The sequence below is a fragment of the Eubalaena glacialis genome, chromosome 3, assembly GCF_028564815.1.
Source record: "Eubalaena glacialis isolate mEubGla1 chromosome 3, mEubGla1.1.hap2.+ XY, whole genome shotgun sequence".
Lineage (NCBI taxonomy): Eukaryota > Metazoa > Chordata > Mammalia > Artiodactyla > Balaenidae > Eubalaena > Eubalaena glacialis.
This window is the reverse complement of record NC_083718.1, coordinates 85,598,162-85,615,629: the sequence shown is the minus strand read 5'-3', so window position 1 is coordinate 85,615,629 and position 17,468 is coordinate 85,598,162. Positions and strand designations below refer to the sequence as shown.

The 17,468-nt window shown below is 40.6% G+C and overlaps 2 protein-coding genes across 5 annotated transcripts in view; both read right to left on the bottom strand.

The window, feature by feature from the left end:
* Positions 1 to 223: 223 nt before the first annotated feature.
* On the bottom strand, positions 224 to 11,452 carry CTSK (cathepsin K). Its single transcript, XM_061183536.1, has 8 exons — positions 11,345 to 11,452; positions 9,631 to 9,754; positions 9,024 to 9,146; positions 8,786 to 8,938; positions 7,123 to 7,341; positions 3,273 to 3,438; positions 2,903 to 3,008; positions 224 to 998 (listed from the first exon to the last, which is right to left on the bottom strand). The coding sequence occupies exons 2-8, from the start codon at positions 9,751 to 9,753 to the stop codon at positions 899 to 901; spliced, it is 990 nt and encodes a 329-aa protein (XP_061039519.1). The 5' UTR covers position 9,754; positions 11,345 to 11,452; the 3' UTR covers positions 224 to 898.
* A 1,370-nt stretch (positions 11,453 to 12,822) lies between these two features.
* The window catches only part of ARNT (aryl hydrocarbon receptor nuclear translocator), a 62,588-nt gene continuing 57,942 nt past the window's right edge, over positions 12,823 to 17,468 (bottom strand). For 2 of the 4 annotated variants that reach the window (XM_061183532.1, XM_061183535.1), the window contains 3 exons: positions 16,583 to 16,742; positions 15,618 to 15,784; positions 12,823 to 14,848 (listed from right to left, as the gene is read on the bottom strand). In XM_061183532.1, the coding sequence (XP_061039515.1) occupies positions 14,759 to 14,848; positions 15,618 to 15,784; positions 16,583 to 16,742 (417 nt within the window). In that variant the 3' untranslated portion in view covers positions 12,823 to 14,758. Of the gene's footprint in view, positions 14,849 to 15,617; positions 15,785 to 16,582; positions 16,746 to 17,468 lie in introns of all 4 variants that reach the window. The other 2 variants (XM_061183531.1, XM_061183533.1) reach the window with 1 other exon arrangement.

Sequence of the window (17,468 nt, the reverse complement as noted above, 5' to 3'; positions counted from 1 at the left end):
TAGAGGGGTGGGATAGGGAGGGTGAGAGGGAGGCGCAAGAGGGAGGGGATATGGGGATATATGTATGCATATGGCTGATTCACTTTGTTGTACAACAGAAACTAACACAGTATTGTGAAGCAATTATACTCCAATAAAGATCTATTAAAAAAATAATAAAAATGTTGGTTGAAGGAATGAACAAATAAATGAATTAGGACAAATTGTTTATGCAACAGAATCTCCAGACAAACTGTGAGCACATCACATATAAGGAATATGTTTTGTTCATCTTTTTGTCTCCAGCACCTAGCATGGTATCTGACACAAAATGAATGTTTACTAAATAGCTATTTATTAAATTAGAGATAAGCGATAAATACAGTTTACTTTATAAATGCAAAGAAGGAAAAACAAAACACATTTGTTGTATCATGTTACCTTGTACCAAAGATTTATGAATAGATTTATTAATGGGGTGGAATTTCTACCTTGAAGATATAGAAGTAAATGTGGAGACTGAGAAGTCAGGTCACCTTAGTCCTCTAGAGTGGTTAAAGCTAACTAGTCCCTGTGAATGAGAATGTAGCCTAGCTGAAGATCTCTAGCCTCTATTTACACAGCATTGGCCCCAGGACAACACAGTCAGGGCAGGCTGTGGTCACATCTCTTAGCCTAAGAATGCATACCTGTTAGGGAAATTTCCTATTTCTAATGAAAAAATAAAGACCTTGGGTGGAGAGAAGAAAAGTAGTAGGAGTGTCACTTGAAGCACAAACAAACATGGAAACTGAACAGATAATCTCTGTATCGTTACATCTTCTTCAAGAAAGGCACACCAATTCCCTCCCAAGGTATATCAGTATGTTGCACCATTGTGGAAGGAATGGAAGAGCAGGATGGGGTTGGCTGGTTGAAGTCACATCTTGGGGAAGCTGGCCAGGTTGGCAATGCCACAAGCGTTGTTCTTATTCCGGGCCATGAGGATATAGCCTTTGTTTCCCCAGTTTTCTCCCCAGCTGTAGGACCAAGCAAGGAAAATACTTAGTACCCTCAGTTTATTCAATAAAACATTTACTGAGTATTGTACCTGAGTATAGGTAACGATGTTTTACAAAAATGAGTAAGACAGTTTTTACCTTTAAACAGTTTAAAGTCAAGAAATGGAGACATAGTGCTATAGGAGAAATTGCTTCTGACCAAGGGGATCAAAAAGGGCTTAACAAAAAAGGTGGCATTTGAGCTGAGCCCAAAGGCGGATAGAATTTGGACCTGTGGAAATGGAAGCCAGCAGGGGAGTGTGAAATGAGTAATAGAGGCAGGAAAGCATGGGACATGTGTTAGGATCATGTAGCTGAAAAACAGGGTGCTTGACAGGGAGTAATGGGAGATCAGGTTGAGTGATCTTTACTGCCAGGCTAAAGAGTTTGACTCTCTGGCCCATGATAGTAGAGAAGACACTGAAGTTTTCTGATTGGGAGAGTAAAATCATTCAACTTGTGTTTTATGAAGAGTAATCTTGAAAACGTGAGTCTAGAGCATAAGAAAGAGGCAAGAGAGGCTGAAGCTGGTGATCTTGGTTTCACAGAAGAAATGAATGAAGCTATGAGAATTGATGAGATTGCTAAGGAGACAAGTGGAGAGACTGGAAGATTAGATACAGGTAGACAAAGACAGAGACAGAGAGAGACAGAGAGAGGGAAGATTGGTCTATACATCTTCCTAAATTGTTTTCATGAGCTTTCTGTCCTTTTTCCCCAACAAGAAAATTTACCAGTTACCTGGTACATTTTACTTAAGACCTTTACCCTTCCACCATTCCCTTCTCCAGGGGTCCCCAATGATCCTGATCCTGCCTAGGTGTGTCCTTTATTCTTCCCAGCTCTCTTGGCACTTGATCAAGAAAGGACAGGGTAAGTGCTTGGGCTGGGAGTCGAGAAAGGGAGAACACAAGACAGAAGCTGTGGGAGAAGGAACATCCTCTTAGAAAGGTGCTCAGGTTCACTCTTAATTGGGACTGTGATATAAAAAGTTGCTTCAGGTTTGAAGCAACTCCCAGCCTTACATTCTATCCTGCCAGCCCTCCAGGCAGCAAACCCAACTTGGTTATACTACTGCATTGGCCTGTGCACTCCCCAGAGTCTAGGACCCCTGCTCTTTGGAGGGCACCAAGGACAGAAAATTTAATCAGTGCTGCTGCTAGCCTGGTGTTGACCAATGAGGAAAGAAAAAGAACAACTACCCTAAATCTGCCCCCCTACAAAGTCACAAGGGGCTAAAGAGAAATGGGGAGCCAACTACTAATAACGTGTAGTTTTATTTGTTCCCAATAATAGAGAGGGAAACACTAATTTTTGTTGTTGTTGCTCATATCTACTTTCTGAAAAGCATTTCTCTTCACAGACTTCAAAATCTTTGGCCAGTTCTTATATATGTCTATCCTAAGTGTATCTGGAAGGGCAAAAAGATGCACAAGAGGATATTAAACTTTTACTTTGTTTATACTGTACCCTACTGCTTATAGACGGACTGATGATGGAAACTTCCCTAAAAAATCAATCACATTAGAGAGAAAAGAAAGAAAAAAATATAATTCCAAAGCTCCTGCTGGTTCTTGGTGCTACTTTATGTTCTCATTAGCTAGGTCTGTCTTTCTTACGGCTATGAGATCACTGAAGACAGACATCTGCTCATGTGTTTGTGTATGTGACTAAGCACCTTGAACATATAGCAGCTGCCCAACACATACCTTTAATACTCTTGTCTGGTCGTTAAATGTTAGAATTAATAGCCTCTGATTGGGAAGGTAGAATTGAAACATCTGAGAAAACTTTCTCTTGATTTACGAGAAAGAAAGGAATATTGGGAAGTTGGAGTTGAGGGTGAGTGTTAAGAGGATGACATGTAGTGTTCCCATCATTACCTGTTTTTAATTATCCAGTGCTTGTTTCCCTTCTGGATCCCGTATCCCACTGCCAAAACGGCATGGTTCAGATTATCGCTATTGCAGTTTTCATCGTAATACACACCTAGGAAACAAACTATCAAGGTGAAGCTTTCTGCAATCCAAGGGTCGCCCTGTGGGGTCTCCCACTCTAGGAGACCCTCTGTAGAATCCCATCCCAGTCAGGAGGGCTTACGACAGAGATGTTCTGTGCTGTGGCAGCTGTTTCTCCCTGGCAGACTCAGTCTTTATGGAAACAAGTACTGAAAATGCTCAGTACCCTTCGAGAAGCTGCCCAGCCCACGTCATAAGAGAAGGTTGATTGTGCTCCATAGGAACAGTGCCTTACCTTTTCTGTAAAACTGGAAGGAGGTCAGGCTTGCATCAATGGCCACAGAGACGGGTCCCACTCGGGCCACTGCCCTCTTCAGGGCTTTTTCATTTCCCTCAGGGATCTCTCTGTACCCTCTGCACTTAGCTGCCTTGCCTGTTGGGTTGTACATACAACTTTCATCCTGGAAAAAACAGGTTGAAATAGGACTAGGACTAAGCAACAGGCAGTGAATCAGTGAGTGAGGAATTCTGCCAATGTTTTGGGCGATGTCAGTGCACTAACAGGGGCAGCAGACTAGAGTCTCTAGAAAGGGTCTGTTCTCTCCTCACCATTTTAGAAACTATAAAAAAAAGAATATGGGGCTTCCCTGGTGGCGCAGTGGTTGAGAATCTGCCTGCCAATGCGGGGGACACGGGTTCGAGCCCTGGTCTGGGAAGATCCCACATGCCGCGGAGCAGCTGGGCCCGTGAGCCACAATTGCTGAGCCTGCGCGTCTGGAGCCTGTGCTCCGCAACAAGAGAGGCCGCGATGGTGAGAGGCCCGCGCACCGCGATGAAGAGTGGCCCCCGCTTGCCACAACTGGGGAAAGCCCTCGCACAGAAACAAAGACCCAACACAGCCAAAAATAAATTAGTTAAAAAAAAAAAAGAATATGAAAAGTGGATACCTTGTACCGTACACAAAAATCAGCTCCAGGTGGTTTTAAAACATAAATGTGAAAGGAAACACTGTAAAACTTAAAAAAGAGAATATTTTTTATTTCTACCTCAGGGTAGAGAAAGATTTCTGAAATAAGATTTTTTTTAAAGCACAAATCATCTTCCGGCAATGTAGTATGTGTGATCCTCAGTAGGCAGGGAGGCAGCAGCTGCTGTGTGGGGAGGAGGTCAAGGCCAAGACCCAGCTAGAGGGAGGACCTTGGTCCCATGCACATATAACAGGCAAAGAGTTTCGGCTGGACCCTTGTGCTCTCATGAGATAAAAGCACATAACATGACACTAAAACAAAGTAATAAAGAACTTAGCAATTTAGTCTGTGAATTTCCAATGTTATGTTTTGCAGGTCTAGTTAACGATGATATGTTTCATTGTCAAGCCACAATTATGGAATCTAATGGGAACGCACATCAAGGCGGTGTATTCTTTTTGGCAGTTCATTTTCCTACAGACTACCCCTTCAAAACCCTAAAGTTGCATCTACAAGAATACGTTATCTAAATATTAACAATAATGGCAGCAGTTGACATGATATTCTAAGATTACAGTAGTCTCCTGTCTTAATAATTTCTCAAGATTCCTTTGTTATCTGCCATATGATCCAAACCCTTGATGCCTCCTAGTGCCAAAAATTGCATAGATCTACAAGTAAAATAAAATATCTAGGGAATGGATTTGGAAGGATACCACGTGATGATACTTTAAAGTAAAAATAACCTGTATTATGGCTGGAATGAACTTAAATTACTGTATTATCTGGCTGCTGCCCTATCAGATCTCTTCTTTTTTTAAATTTTGTTTTTCTTTACCTCCTTCCATTCATTTACACGTTCATATAAGAAGTTCTTTCAGTTTTGGACAATAACTGCTTTTAAAAACTGTAAAGTAGAAAAGAGAACAGTTGTCCAAGATTCAGAATGTTAAAAATGGAACACATGTCTTATACAGCTAATTCTTCATTTTAATTGATTATGAGACCAAAATCATTGCACATTTCTCTAAAATGCTGACGAGATCATTTGAGGGGGTAGGAGAACAGAGATTATAAGTCAATTGCTCCTTCTATTCCAAAACAGGGTTTCAAATGTTATGTAATTTTCCTTTAAATTATTCAGAGTTTCTGAGTTATTAGTTAAACTGTCTCTCAACAAACTGGTTAATATAGTACTGAATAAATGATGCAAGCTGTCAATGGATAAGTGATCAACTACTAGCTCTAATAATATTTAAGTTATGTTTTTAATATAGTTAGACAACCCTTTAAATTGGTTGCCTGGATTAATCAATATGAAAAAAGTTATAAACATGAATCTGTTTTTTTGTATACACTCTTAGGATGTGTTTAATTTTTTTGATGTCAAGTGACAACAAAAAGTTGTCAGAAGAATATTTGACAGTTTAAAAAAGAATATTTTGCCACGTCCAGGTTATCTCACTGACTGGCCTGATGTACTCAGAATTCAAAAGCGAACCTTTTAGGACAGCTTCAGTGTGCTCACCTTACGGCAGCAGCCCCAGGGTCAAATATGGACTGGGGACCCAGCAGTTCGGAGAACTGTACACAGAGTAAAGAAAAAGCTTTCCACACACAACCTCCAACTTCTCTGACTTACTTACCTGACAGCTAAAGAAACCATAACATGGAATACTAATGGCATGACATTTATGAAATGCAGTAGTTTTGATGTGGCCAATGTCACGATGATGTGCTGAAGTGACATTACTATGTAGGTTGCTGAGTATCCAGTAAAATGGATCTGTTCAGTCATTTACATTAATAAGCATTTTTGTTGCAGGAGATACCATTTCAGATGACTAAACACGAATAAATAAAACTCGTTGTTACTGGATTTTTTAAAGGCACAAACTGCAAAGGAAAAAAAATTAATAATTTTTCTACACTAAAATTAAGAACTTTTCTGGATTGAAAGACATCATAAAGAGAATGAAAAGAAAAATAGACTCACAACACACATAGTATTAGTATCCAAATATCTTTTTTAAATTCCTAAAAATCAGTAAGAAAGAGAACACAACCTAATTAAAGATTGGAAAAGATATAAACAGTCAATTCACTGAAGAAGAAATGCAAATGGCCAGATAAGCATACCAATGAAGAGATGAATCAATAGGATTTCTTATACTGTGCAGGTGGGAAATACAAATTTTCCCAAACACTTTGGTAAACAATTTGACATTATCTAGTAAAGAGGAAGATGCACATACCCCAAGACTCAGGCAATTCTGTTCCTAGATATTATATTCTAGTAAAGAAATTCTTGTACATGTGCATAGAAGACATGCCCGGGAATGTTTGCAGCAGATAAACAGATCCAATAGATAGATCTTGGCTCTGCTACATAACTAGAGGTGTGAGTTTGAATATGCTACTTTATCTCCTTAAGTGTCAATGTCCTCACCTATAAAGTGAGGATAAGGGTACCTTACAGGGCTTTTATGAGGATTAAATGAGAACATGCACTAAGTACATGGCTTAGCACATGGTAGCCATCATTTGTATTACTCAGACTTGTTATCCCTGCTTCAAAGGCTCTTATTGCAAAGGCCCCATATTATATTATCTATCAACCCCATGTATATAAAAAGCCCTCAGATCTTCTTCCTTTTAGATAAGAAAGATCTTCCTATTACTAAAGGACCTTATAGGAGGAAGTGAGTTGATCTCTAAAACTGCAATAAATATGAAGCAACTTGCTTTTTCTCTCATTTTATACATGTTAGCATGTTAACTTACATAATTTGCTTAAATGTTCCCCAAACCCACACTGAGATCATACAAAATAAGGCCAAGTGATTCATGAAATTAGCATGGTGGGCTTGGAGATTTGTGATGGGAGTGGATGAGTTGAGCAGAGAGTTACAGAGACCGACTCAGAGATGTATGGGATAACCTGTCCTCTGTTTTTTCTTCAGGGCAGAGAGGCAGATAGGAACCATGGTAGTCTAAGCTCCCCAAATTCTCCCAGCCTGTGGGAATCTTCTTGGCCTTCTGTGGGAAATTATCCCATCAAGAAGGCTGAATAGGGTAACAGAAAACAAGATTTCTGGACTTGTTTCCAGTACAAAATGTCATGCTGGGGAAGGAGGAGCCATTACAGAGCTGTATGACTGCATGGGACAGTCTCACCTGTCCAACATATGGGTAGGCATCTTCAGAGTCAATGCCCCGGTTCTTCTGCACATACTGGAAGGCATTGGTCATGTAGCCCCCTCCGCAGCCATCATTCTCAGACACACAATCCACCAGGTTCTGTGGACTCAGATTTAAGAGCTTGCCAGTTTTCTTCTTGAGTTGGCCCTCCAGGGCACCCACAGAGCTAAAAGCCCAGCAGGAACCACACTGACCCTGAGAGGCATAACAGAGAAACTATCAGTCATTGCTGTTCACACTTTTTGTTTCTTCCTTCTACCTGCCTGATGAAATTCCATGTTTTATAAATTCCAGCACCTGTCCCCTTTGCTGTGAAGTCTTCCTATTTCCCTTCATTTAACCTTTGTTTCAGTGTTCTATTGCTATTGTTGTTATTGATAACTGTTGTTACTATTGTTACCATTAGCTGTAGTAAAGCAGAGTACAGCTCTTCCTCCAATGAATCCATCATAAATTGAAAATATAGTAAGTTGAAAACGCATTTAATACCCCTAACCTACTGAACATCAAAACTTAGCCTAGCCTACCTTAAATGTGCTCAGTACACTTACGTTAGCCTTCAGTTGGGTAAAATCATCTAACACAAAGCCTATTTTATAATACAGTGTTGCATATCTCATGTAATTTATTGAATACTGTACTGAAAGTGAAAAACAGAATGGTTGTAAGTGTATTGGTTGTTTACCCTCATGATCATGTGGCTGACTGGGAGCAGCGGCTCTCTACCACAGGCCAACATCAAGAAAAGGTTTCGTACCACATATCACTAGCCTGGGAAAAGATCAAAATTCAAAATTTGAAGTACAGTTTCTATGGAATGCCTATCACTTTCACACCATCATGAAGTCAAAAAATCATAAGATGAACCATCAGGAGTCGGGGACCATCTGTATTGGTTTTGCAATGCACTAGATGTGTAACCTTGGGTAAATTACTAAATCTCTCTGTACCTCACTTTCTTTATGTGTAAATTGTGGATAATAACAATATACTTAATGGAATTATGAGAATTTAAAAAGTTAATTCATGTAAAGGATGAATTATTGTGTATAATAATAATCTTTCAAAAAGCGCTAACTATTATTATTAGTGTTTGTTCAGCTAGATTATACATTTTTCTTTCTTTCCTGTTCTATTTTTTAAGATTGGGGATTTCTTGAGGACACAGGTTATGTCTTAGTCATCTTGAATCTCTACTGCCTAGCACTATATCTGGTAGGTTCTGAAAAAAATGTGTTTGTTGAATGAATGTTAAATCAAGTGTTCATCTGGTGGATAACTTACATTCTCATGCTGGTAAGAATGTAAGATTGTACAAACTTTTTTGGAAAGGATTCTGTGACCTACTGATTCCAATTTTGGGATTTGCTTTGCATAAATATTTGTATATATTCACAAAAATATATGCACACAGGTGCTTACAGCAACACTTTGTAGAGAAGAAAAAACAGAAATAACCTAAATCTACAAAAACAGATGATGAGTTAAATAACAGAATAGACTTTATTCTCTTAGCAGGGGGAGAGGTAACTTAATTCTTTGCCCTCTTTTCCTGATGCCCTCCTACCTTAAGAACAAAGAAGCAGAAGGGAGAGGTCATGCCAGTTTCCATACCCACACTCAAGAGAAAGAAGGGTACCTGGTTTTTGACAGGAGTAACATATCCCTTCTTCCGATAATCAATAGAGTCTGGGCTGCCTTCCCAGTCTGGGATATAGAGGGTGTCATTACTGCGGGAATGAGAGGGGGGTATTTTGAGTCCAGTCATCTTCTGAACCACTTCTTCACTGGTCTGGGACAAAGAAGAAAGAGGCCAGGCATAAGCAGGGAACCAAGACAAACAGGGCAGGTAGACCAGGAGCTAAGGATCAACTCACCATATCCCCCAAGTGGTTCATGGCCAGTTCATATGTATGGACACCAAGAGCGGCCTCAAGATTATGGATGGAAATATGCTTCAGGTTTTTTTCCCAAATTAAACGCCGAGAGATTTCATCCACCTAAACAGAGCATTGTCAGTATTGGCATAGACTGTGTCCTGTGTACAAAGTTATCTACATAATACTGTGGAGGTTTCTAGAAGATATTACATTTACAATCATAGAGGGTTTACAATCTAGTTGGGGAACTGACCATGGGATTATTAAGAGCATGCAAAAGAAATATATAAAACAAATAATAGAATGCAAAGCTCTGGAGAGACATATAGGAAAAAAATTGCTTACGGATTAATAGCATTAATCTGAGAAGGCTTCCCAAAAGAGAAATATAAGACAGTTATGAAGAAAAGGAAGGATAGGACTTGATGGAGGGTGAATTGAGGAGTAGTAATGGAAAGTATATGTTAACAGTTAGGGACCAGGGGCAGGTTTGCTTGGTTGTAGTGGTTAAAGTATTGGGGTTGAAGAAGGGAGTCTGGAAGCTAGGATTAGATGTCTCAGGTTCCAGCCCTCCCACCATGTTCCCCTCCAGGTTCCCAGGCACCTTGCTGTTATACTGCTTTCTGTAGGTCTTCTTCCATAGCTCCCACTGGGTGTTCAGCATCTCTTCGGGGTACAGAGCAAGGCTCACCACAGGCAGCAGTAGTAGAACCTTGAGCCCCCGCATCCTGGGGAAGGGGATAATTAGGGGACACTCTTCTATTTGCCCAGAGGTTCCTAACCTGGCTTGGGATGAGGAAATAGCTGGAACCATATTCTCAGACAGGTGGTTCTTAACCTTTGGGACACATAGACTCCCATGACAAGCTAATAAAAATTTTCAACCCACTATAGTCCCTCTCACCAGAAAAATGAATGCACACACAATAATTCTGGGGAGTTCATGAACCCGAAGTTAAGAACGCCTTCCTCTGGACCACGAGGCAGAGGAAAACCAGGCTTTATAAGGAAGGTAGACAGAGACTGAGGATGACTTCCATATGATAAAAACAGTGATAGTCAGGAGGGTTCTGGGTTTGGGTGGGATGCTGATACATCTGGTTACAAGTATTTTGACCTAGGGAGATTCAACACACACACACACACACACACATATACACATACACACAGATACACTTGCACAGATAACCAGAAATGGGGTAGAAAATGGACAATCAGGATGGGACAGCACCTGTCTGCTCCAGTGTCCCCAGCAGACTTGGAGGAGATAGACAAGGTAAGTGCAGGGTGGGATGAGTGGGGTCGGAGAATACACAAAGGAGAGATTTTCAGCTAAGTTTTGCTTCCTGATCATTTCTTCAAGGCATTCTTTTGTTCCTTGCCTAAATTCTGATACTTCTCCTGATCTTGCCAGGAGAGGACAATGGAAAACTTGACAGCATTTCCTATTCTCTAACTATGAGATGTTTACTGTCTCCTCAGTCTTCTTATGCATTTCTTCCTCCTTTCTCTTCCTGCTCCTTCCTCAGGCAGGAAACTGTCCTAATCTCAACCAGCTGCTGTGAGCAGGAAAGTTTTTCTTTCTTTTTCTGACCAAAAACCCCACAAAACCTCTGTGACTGCCTCACGGGACAAAAAGCCTCAGAACCAAAGTTTGTTAGAAGAATGTAAGACAGAAAAGCAATGTTCTGTGATTATTAGATACACAGCTTTTCAGTTTACTCTAGCTTCATCCACTTCTCACAGTGTCTTGCTAATTTCATGCCCTCCATTTTAAGAGCAAGTTAGTCTGCATCAAGTCACACAGCTTGCATAATTTTTGAATTTATAGTCCATTTTTGTGTAATCTTTGCAAAGTGGCAAAATGTCCAGGAGGACATTTAATATCTGGAGTGTTAAGGGCTTTGGGATGTCTCAAACAGTAGGAAGACCTTACTGAGCTACCACCTCCCTGCACCACTCCTCCTCCCGGCTAGTAAGTTAACCTTTTGGTACCTGCCCACCCACCCCCACACACCCCCCCAAAAAAAAACCAACCTTGAGAGGTCACTCCTTGAGGGATGGGTAAAGGATGCCCTATATTCTTTGCTTTCACTAATAACCATGTATACATACACACAAACCATAAAAGGAGTCCTAAAGATTTCCAGGCAGATTTTACTTAGCCAGGAAATAACCTAAGAAGGGCATCACTGTTTTCATCTGCAAAGCCTATAAAGTTCATTTTGATCCCCAAGTCACTACATTTCTAATATTCCTAAAAATGGAGAACTGAAAGGAATGAGAAGCTAAAAGATCTAGGAAGTTGAAAATGTTACCTGCTGATGGGGATCTGTTCCCTGGGCTCGTCTCAGCAGAGAAGTGTGGATAATGTGGGCGGATGACTAGGGGTGCTGGATTTATTCCACCAGGATTGCGGAAGTCAACTCCAGCTGTTGGCTGGAAAATTTGGATGGGGAGGGCAGTGGAGATAGAAATGCTAAGAGAGGGGGATTAGGGAGGAGGGAAGGAGGCAGCAGATTTGCATCGTTTGTGTGTGCATGTGGAGCATGTGTGCCAGGGCAGAGAGTTGTTAGGTATTTAGTTTCACGTGGCTGCCTGCCTTTGAGAGCAGACAAAAAAAGACCTCAGTACATATTATCCAAGTTGTGGCTTACCTTCTCTTTCGTGGACAAAATATTATTTATTACACTGGTGGATTACAACTTTCCCAGCCCCTTTCCTGTTATTATTCATCTCTCCAACTTTGAAACCTCAGTTTTCCAATATGTCTGACCCTCACATGAGGGATGAGGAAATGAACACAAAAGGCTAGAAAAAAGTATGTAAGGGAAGTCACACGCTCCAAAATCATTTGTATTTTATAAACGTGTTGACTAAAAGTTGTCATTGCTTCCAGGCAGGGGAATATCCTTCCCAGACTAACATGGTTTTGCTGAGGAAGGATACGCCCAGAAAAGTCCAGATGAAACCAGTTCTAAAAGTAACCAGAAACAGTATTCCTGGTTATTTATGACAGCACTTGAATCAATGCCATAAGCACTGACAAATTCACATGTGACTTCTTTGTTGCTAAAACTCTCAGATGGTGGGATGCCTGATGAACATTATGTCTCAATTATTAAAATCCCCGATCCAGGTCCAGTCATATGAGCTTCACCAAATGCTTCCCTCAACATCCAGGCATGTGACAGATCATAAGAATCTAGTTCAGTCCCTAAACCACAACCCAAAACATTTTCTTCCATAAACAGATGTGTGGGAAGAGGAAAAGGGGTCCTTGGAACAAAAAGGATAACACATGGGATCTAGAGTCAGTTTCTAGCTGGATTACACACATAGACCCTCAAGAACACAGGCTTATGCTTATGGGTTTTTTAAATTTCCTAATGAAACACATTGTCCTAGAGGGAAACTAGGTCTAGACCTGAATAGTTTAAATTTCCCCATCCCTAATTCCTTTAAATCCAGAAGTGCCCTATTGGTCTCAAATCCCAACTTTCCCCCTCTCCCAAGGACTTGGGCAATCCCCCACCCCCCATCCCATGGTCAGATGTCTCTGATGATTTTACTCAGAATGAGTCAAGATCAGGAGGACAACCAAGGAATGCTGAGTGATCAGAGCCCTGTGATTTCTGATTCCTGAAATTATAGACATACTGTGCTTTATGTTTGTATATTTGAAGCGCAAGCTATGGATTCAACTAGTTGTGGCTGTTTGTTGTTTATGAGCTGGGAAGGAATAATAAAGCCGCAATCAAGATCACACAACACAGGAAAGTTTACAAAAGGAAAAAATATTTTGTTTTAAAATCTTTGCTACATGTCATTATTTTTGCCACTGTAAGGCTCAGCACAGATGCCAGCAGTACAGAAACGGCCAACAAGGAAAAAAAAAAAATCAAAAATAAAACCCTGAAGGAAAAGCAGAAACAAAACCCCCAGAGCATCTTCTCCCGCCCCTCCCCTTCCCCAGAAGCCCTATAATAACTGTACAATATTATAGTCCTGATCACATTTAAAAACAGCTGATTATTAAAAAACAAGGATTTCATTGGAAACTCAACTTTTTGGTTTCTTAAACTGTGATATAAATATATATGTATATTGTATGTGTGCACATAGAATAAAAAAATAAAACTGTCTCCTTTTCCACTCCACTACCTGGCACCAGATTGGAGACAAAAGGGAGGGAAACCTAATGACATTCTTTCAGCCTCTCCAAGGCCACCTATGTTCCTCAGTCCCCTATGGCTACATTTAGTATGTCTTCTCCTTATTCAATCTTGCACTTAGGATACTGGCCTGAGCCAAACAAATAAACAAAAAAAGGCCGATACACATGGCTGTTACCTGAGGAAGGTAAAGAGTGAGAGTAGTAACCTGTATCCGCGTTTATATGGCTATAGTTAATTGCTAAGTGACCCTGTCGGGATGGGAGTCCAGGTCCCATTTATCACATGGATTTATTACACTTGTACTATAAAGCAAAATCCAATCTCAAGATTGGAAAGGGAGCAAAGAGGAAGGAACTATAGGCCCAGAAGAGACCTAAACCTCCATTTCCTGCAGACTGGATACTTTGAGAATGGGATGAAAGAGGTTACTTTGCAAGAAGGCTTGGTATTTGGTTTAAACTCCACCAGTGAGGATTTTCACTGGGACTGCTAATCCAAGAAGTTGAGTTTCCGTGCATATATAACCTCTACAGAACACACATCATATGTGATTCTGACAGAAAAATGCAGCATTATCCTTACGGCCAAGTAGGGGGTTTCTAAAAGTGTTTATCTTGCCAGCCTACTTCTGTAATGTTTGCAGATGTTCCATATAAGGTGAGAGCACCAAAAGCAGGAATGACCCAGCTTTATCACTATATGTGTTCGATGAGAGACCAACGATTTCAATATAAGACTTTATCTTTTGCTTATAGTTGCCTATTGGCTGGGCATAGATACAAGTGCAGCAAAGACATTTATTTAAATACTCTTTGGCTGCAATACTAAGTGGAAAATACCTGGAAGAGTTAACTCCTTAGGACTCTTTAAAAAACACAAAGAAAGACAAAATCTGGGACAAATTTTGCATAACTCCCCAATAGGGAGAAAGAAACACAGAAACAAACATGCACGTGCTCATGCACACACATGTGCACATGCATGCACACACACACACACACACTCTTTCCCTCTCTCTCTCTCACTTCCTTACTCATGTTTCTTTCCAGAGGAATTGCTCACAGGCAGCAGAAAGAGCCTATGCTCACTTCCTAAAGCCCCATGTATACCTACCATGTTTCATGGTCCTCAAACATGAGGACATTTCTCCCCTCCTCCACCTTATTCAGAATTTCTTTCCAGAAATAAGCCATAGTATCCAAGGCAAATAGTGGATGCCAGGTTCTCTAACCTGCCCCTTGACCCAGCACAAATCATCTCTGCACAAAATTTCTGGTCAGGAGACATAAGGAAAGGCATTCTTAACCTTATCCAGTCTCAATTTTTCAAAGGGTCCCCAAAGCCTTGAGGATTCACTCCATTTCTTCTATAAATGCTATCTCAGAGAGAAACAAGGAAGACAAGGGAAAGGTCAGAAGGAAAAGGGGGTATACATCAGGGGTGAGGGAAGGGAAGGGAGAGGAACTTTTATTCTGTTTATAGAAAGATTTGCTTTTTAAAAACAAATGGTGATCTTTTTTTTCTCCCCCACCCCTTATCCTCACCCCAATAGTTCTATTCTGAAAAGGAGGGAAACATAGTTAAATCAGGAAATTCTTCATTGTTGTAACTGTTGCTCTGGTCTCCCAGCATGGACAGCATCTCCTAATAAGAGAAAAAGAATAAGTTTGGGTCACACACCTTGATCCTTTACATTTATCAAGCTGCCTCCCAACATTCCCCTGAACTGTCATCTCTGGCCCCAGAGAGTTTCTGCTGTGCTGAGTTCTCTTAGCCTTCCTTACTCCCAGCAACACTGACTCCTTTAGATGACAACCTTTTTTCCTAGTTCCTTCTCGGTCTTCCTCCTACAGTTCCACATTTTCCCTCTTTTCTAGACCTCAGTATTTTCAAAAGGAGAAAAATCTGTTTGTCACATTTCATAAAACCTCCCTCTGGATACATATGGAATATCTCTTATCCTATTATGTTTTCCACCAAAACCTTGTTTTGCCTTCTTTCAACCTGTGTTTTAAACTAAGCTCCTCCTTTGTCCCACCTGAGATTACTCCACTGACTCTTGCAGTCCCCTCAGAATGTATGTAAATAGACCTTTATAGCTGTATTCAGTATTTTTATACCTAAAGTACTATCAAGTGGGTACATGGTTCTCCGTGAATGGGCCAAAATTACTTTTTTTGATGTCTTCACATGGCGCTTCACATCACTAACGATGGTGTGGTTAAAGGCTGTGCAGCACACTAAGTTCACAATCTTTTCAATTAATGACATCTATTCCTATATGTCTTGACTCTTTTCTTCTCTTCTTACTAACCTCAATCAAACACCTGAATCCATGCATGCTTTCTTCTCTGTCTCTCCTCCCTGACTCTCTCCCAGTTTCTGGTTTTCTGAAGTCTGTTCACCCTCTCACCTGGAAGACCTCTGGCTGGCCAGGTTGCTGTGCTGATGGCTGTTGAACATGTTGCTCATTAGAAGTTGAACGATGATGAGGCTGCTGGCCCTGCCACTGTGGCCAGACACTCACACCCTCTGCTGTCCGTGTCTGGAATTGTCCTGCAGTCTGTCCAGTCTCAGGAGCTAAAAATACAGCAAGGAAGAATAAACAACTTCAATCTGCTAACTCCACTAGAGAGGAGAAACTAGCACATTATCACATGCAAATCATTAATTTTACCTAGATACTTTCTGCCCTTCTTTCTGCAAATCAATGCCTCTTCTATTTCAAACCCTGGTCCCAGATTCATTTTTCTTCTCTAGGTACCCTTTCCAAAGAGTCCTTTGCTCATTCAGACTATACTTGCATATTATTAAATGTACAATACTTTACATGCTTTTTGTTATATGTGCTAAAGTCTTTTTCATGTGGGTAGGTTTTATATTCCAAATGGACTGTCACCTTGCATCTTCCCATAATTAGGTCAGTACAGCCGTGACAAAAGCAAGCCATTTTAACTACAAAATCCTTTCTCTCTCTTTTTTTAAAATAAATTTATTTATTTTATTTATTTTATTTATTTATATTTGGCTGTGTTGGGTCTTCATTGCTGCGCACAGGCTTTCTCCAGTTGCGACGAGCGGGGGCTACTCTTCGTTGTGGTGTGTGGGCTTCTCATTGCAGTGGCTTCTCTTTGCTGTGGAGCACAGGCTCTAGGCGCGCAGGCTTCAGTAGTTGTGGCTTGTGGGCTCTAGAGCGCAGGCTCAGTAGTTGTGGCACACGGGCTTAGTTGCTCCGCGGCATGTGGGATCTTCCCAGACCAGGGCTTGAACCCGTGTCCCATGCATTGGCAGGCGGACTCTTAACCACTGCGCCATCAGGGAAGCCCCAAATCCTTTCTCTTTAGTGGTGTGATTTTTCTCCTTCTAGTCTGAACTCACCAAAGTTGGATCCACGATTGGTGAGACTTGGGTAGGCAGCGGCACCAGGTGATGCAGTGGAAGCTCCAGGGAGGGACATGGGGCTGAAGGAGGACGGAGTCTGAAAGTTGCCTACACCAAATTGGGAAGAACGAGTCTTGGCTGTAGCCTGGGTAGCCACCTGCTAAAAGAAAGAAAGGGGTAGAGAGCAAATGGAACATTAACATTATTGCACAGGCCATTCCTGTGAGAGTTAACATTACCTCTGTCAATCACTGGATTCTTTTGAGCCAAGCTCATTACATATATCCCATTGTATATTTCTTCCAATTAACTCCCAATCTCCCTTGACACTATTTTTAGACACTTGTGATAAATTGCAAAAAACAAAGAACTATGGGATTAGTAATAGTACACGTTTAGAGTTGTGAGAATTAAACGAAAATGACTTAAACGAAAGCATTTTATAAACTGTAACGTTATACAAAAACTAGAGGTATTAATAATAGTATAGCATTATATATAGAGAAAAAACACTTTGTATCATTTTATTTAGTCTGTACCACATTTGTTTGTTCCTAATGATGTTTTTTTTTTTTGGTAACTAAACATTTTTCTCACTACAGTAGTAATGCATACGCACTGTGGGATATTTTCAAAAGGAAGGAAAATAAAAAGGAAATAATCATCCATAATTCTACCACCAAAGACCCATGGTTAACATTTTTGGATAACTTCTTCCAGTTTTTATTTTCCTATGCATTTTTTATACAATGAGGTCATACTGCATATAACAATTCTGGAGCTTACTTCTGGTTTTGGCTTTCTTATTTAAGATATTACTTATGCAATATAAGCATATATCAACATATGACAGGACATTAGCTTTAGCCTTAACATATATTTT

What these genes read in the sequence shown, in the direction of transcription:
- CTSK (XM_061183536.1), bottom strand. Translation starts at nt 9,753, where the DNA reads ATGCGGGGGCTCAAGGTTCTACTACTGCTGCCTGTGGTGAGCCTTGCT. An exon ending in GAAAGCAGTATAACAGCAAG is followed by an intron (nt 9,147 to 9,630) that starts GTGCCTGGGAAC and finishes TGCTCTGTTTAG; the next exon opens with GTGGATGAAATCTCTCGGCG. An exon ending in CACTGGATAATTAAAAACAG is followed by an intron (nt 999 to 2,902) that starts GTAATGATGGGA and finishes TTGGTCCTACAG; the next exon opens with CTGGGGAGAAAACTGGGGAA.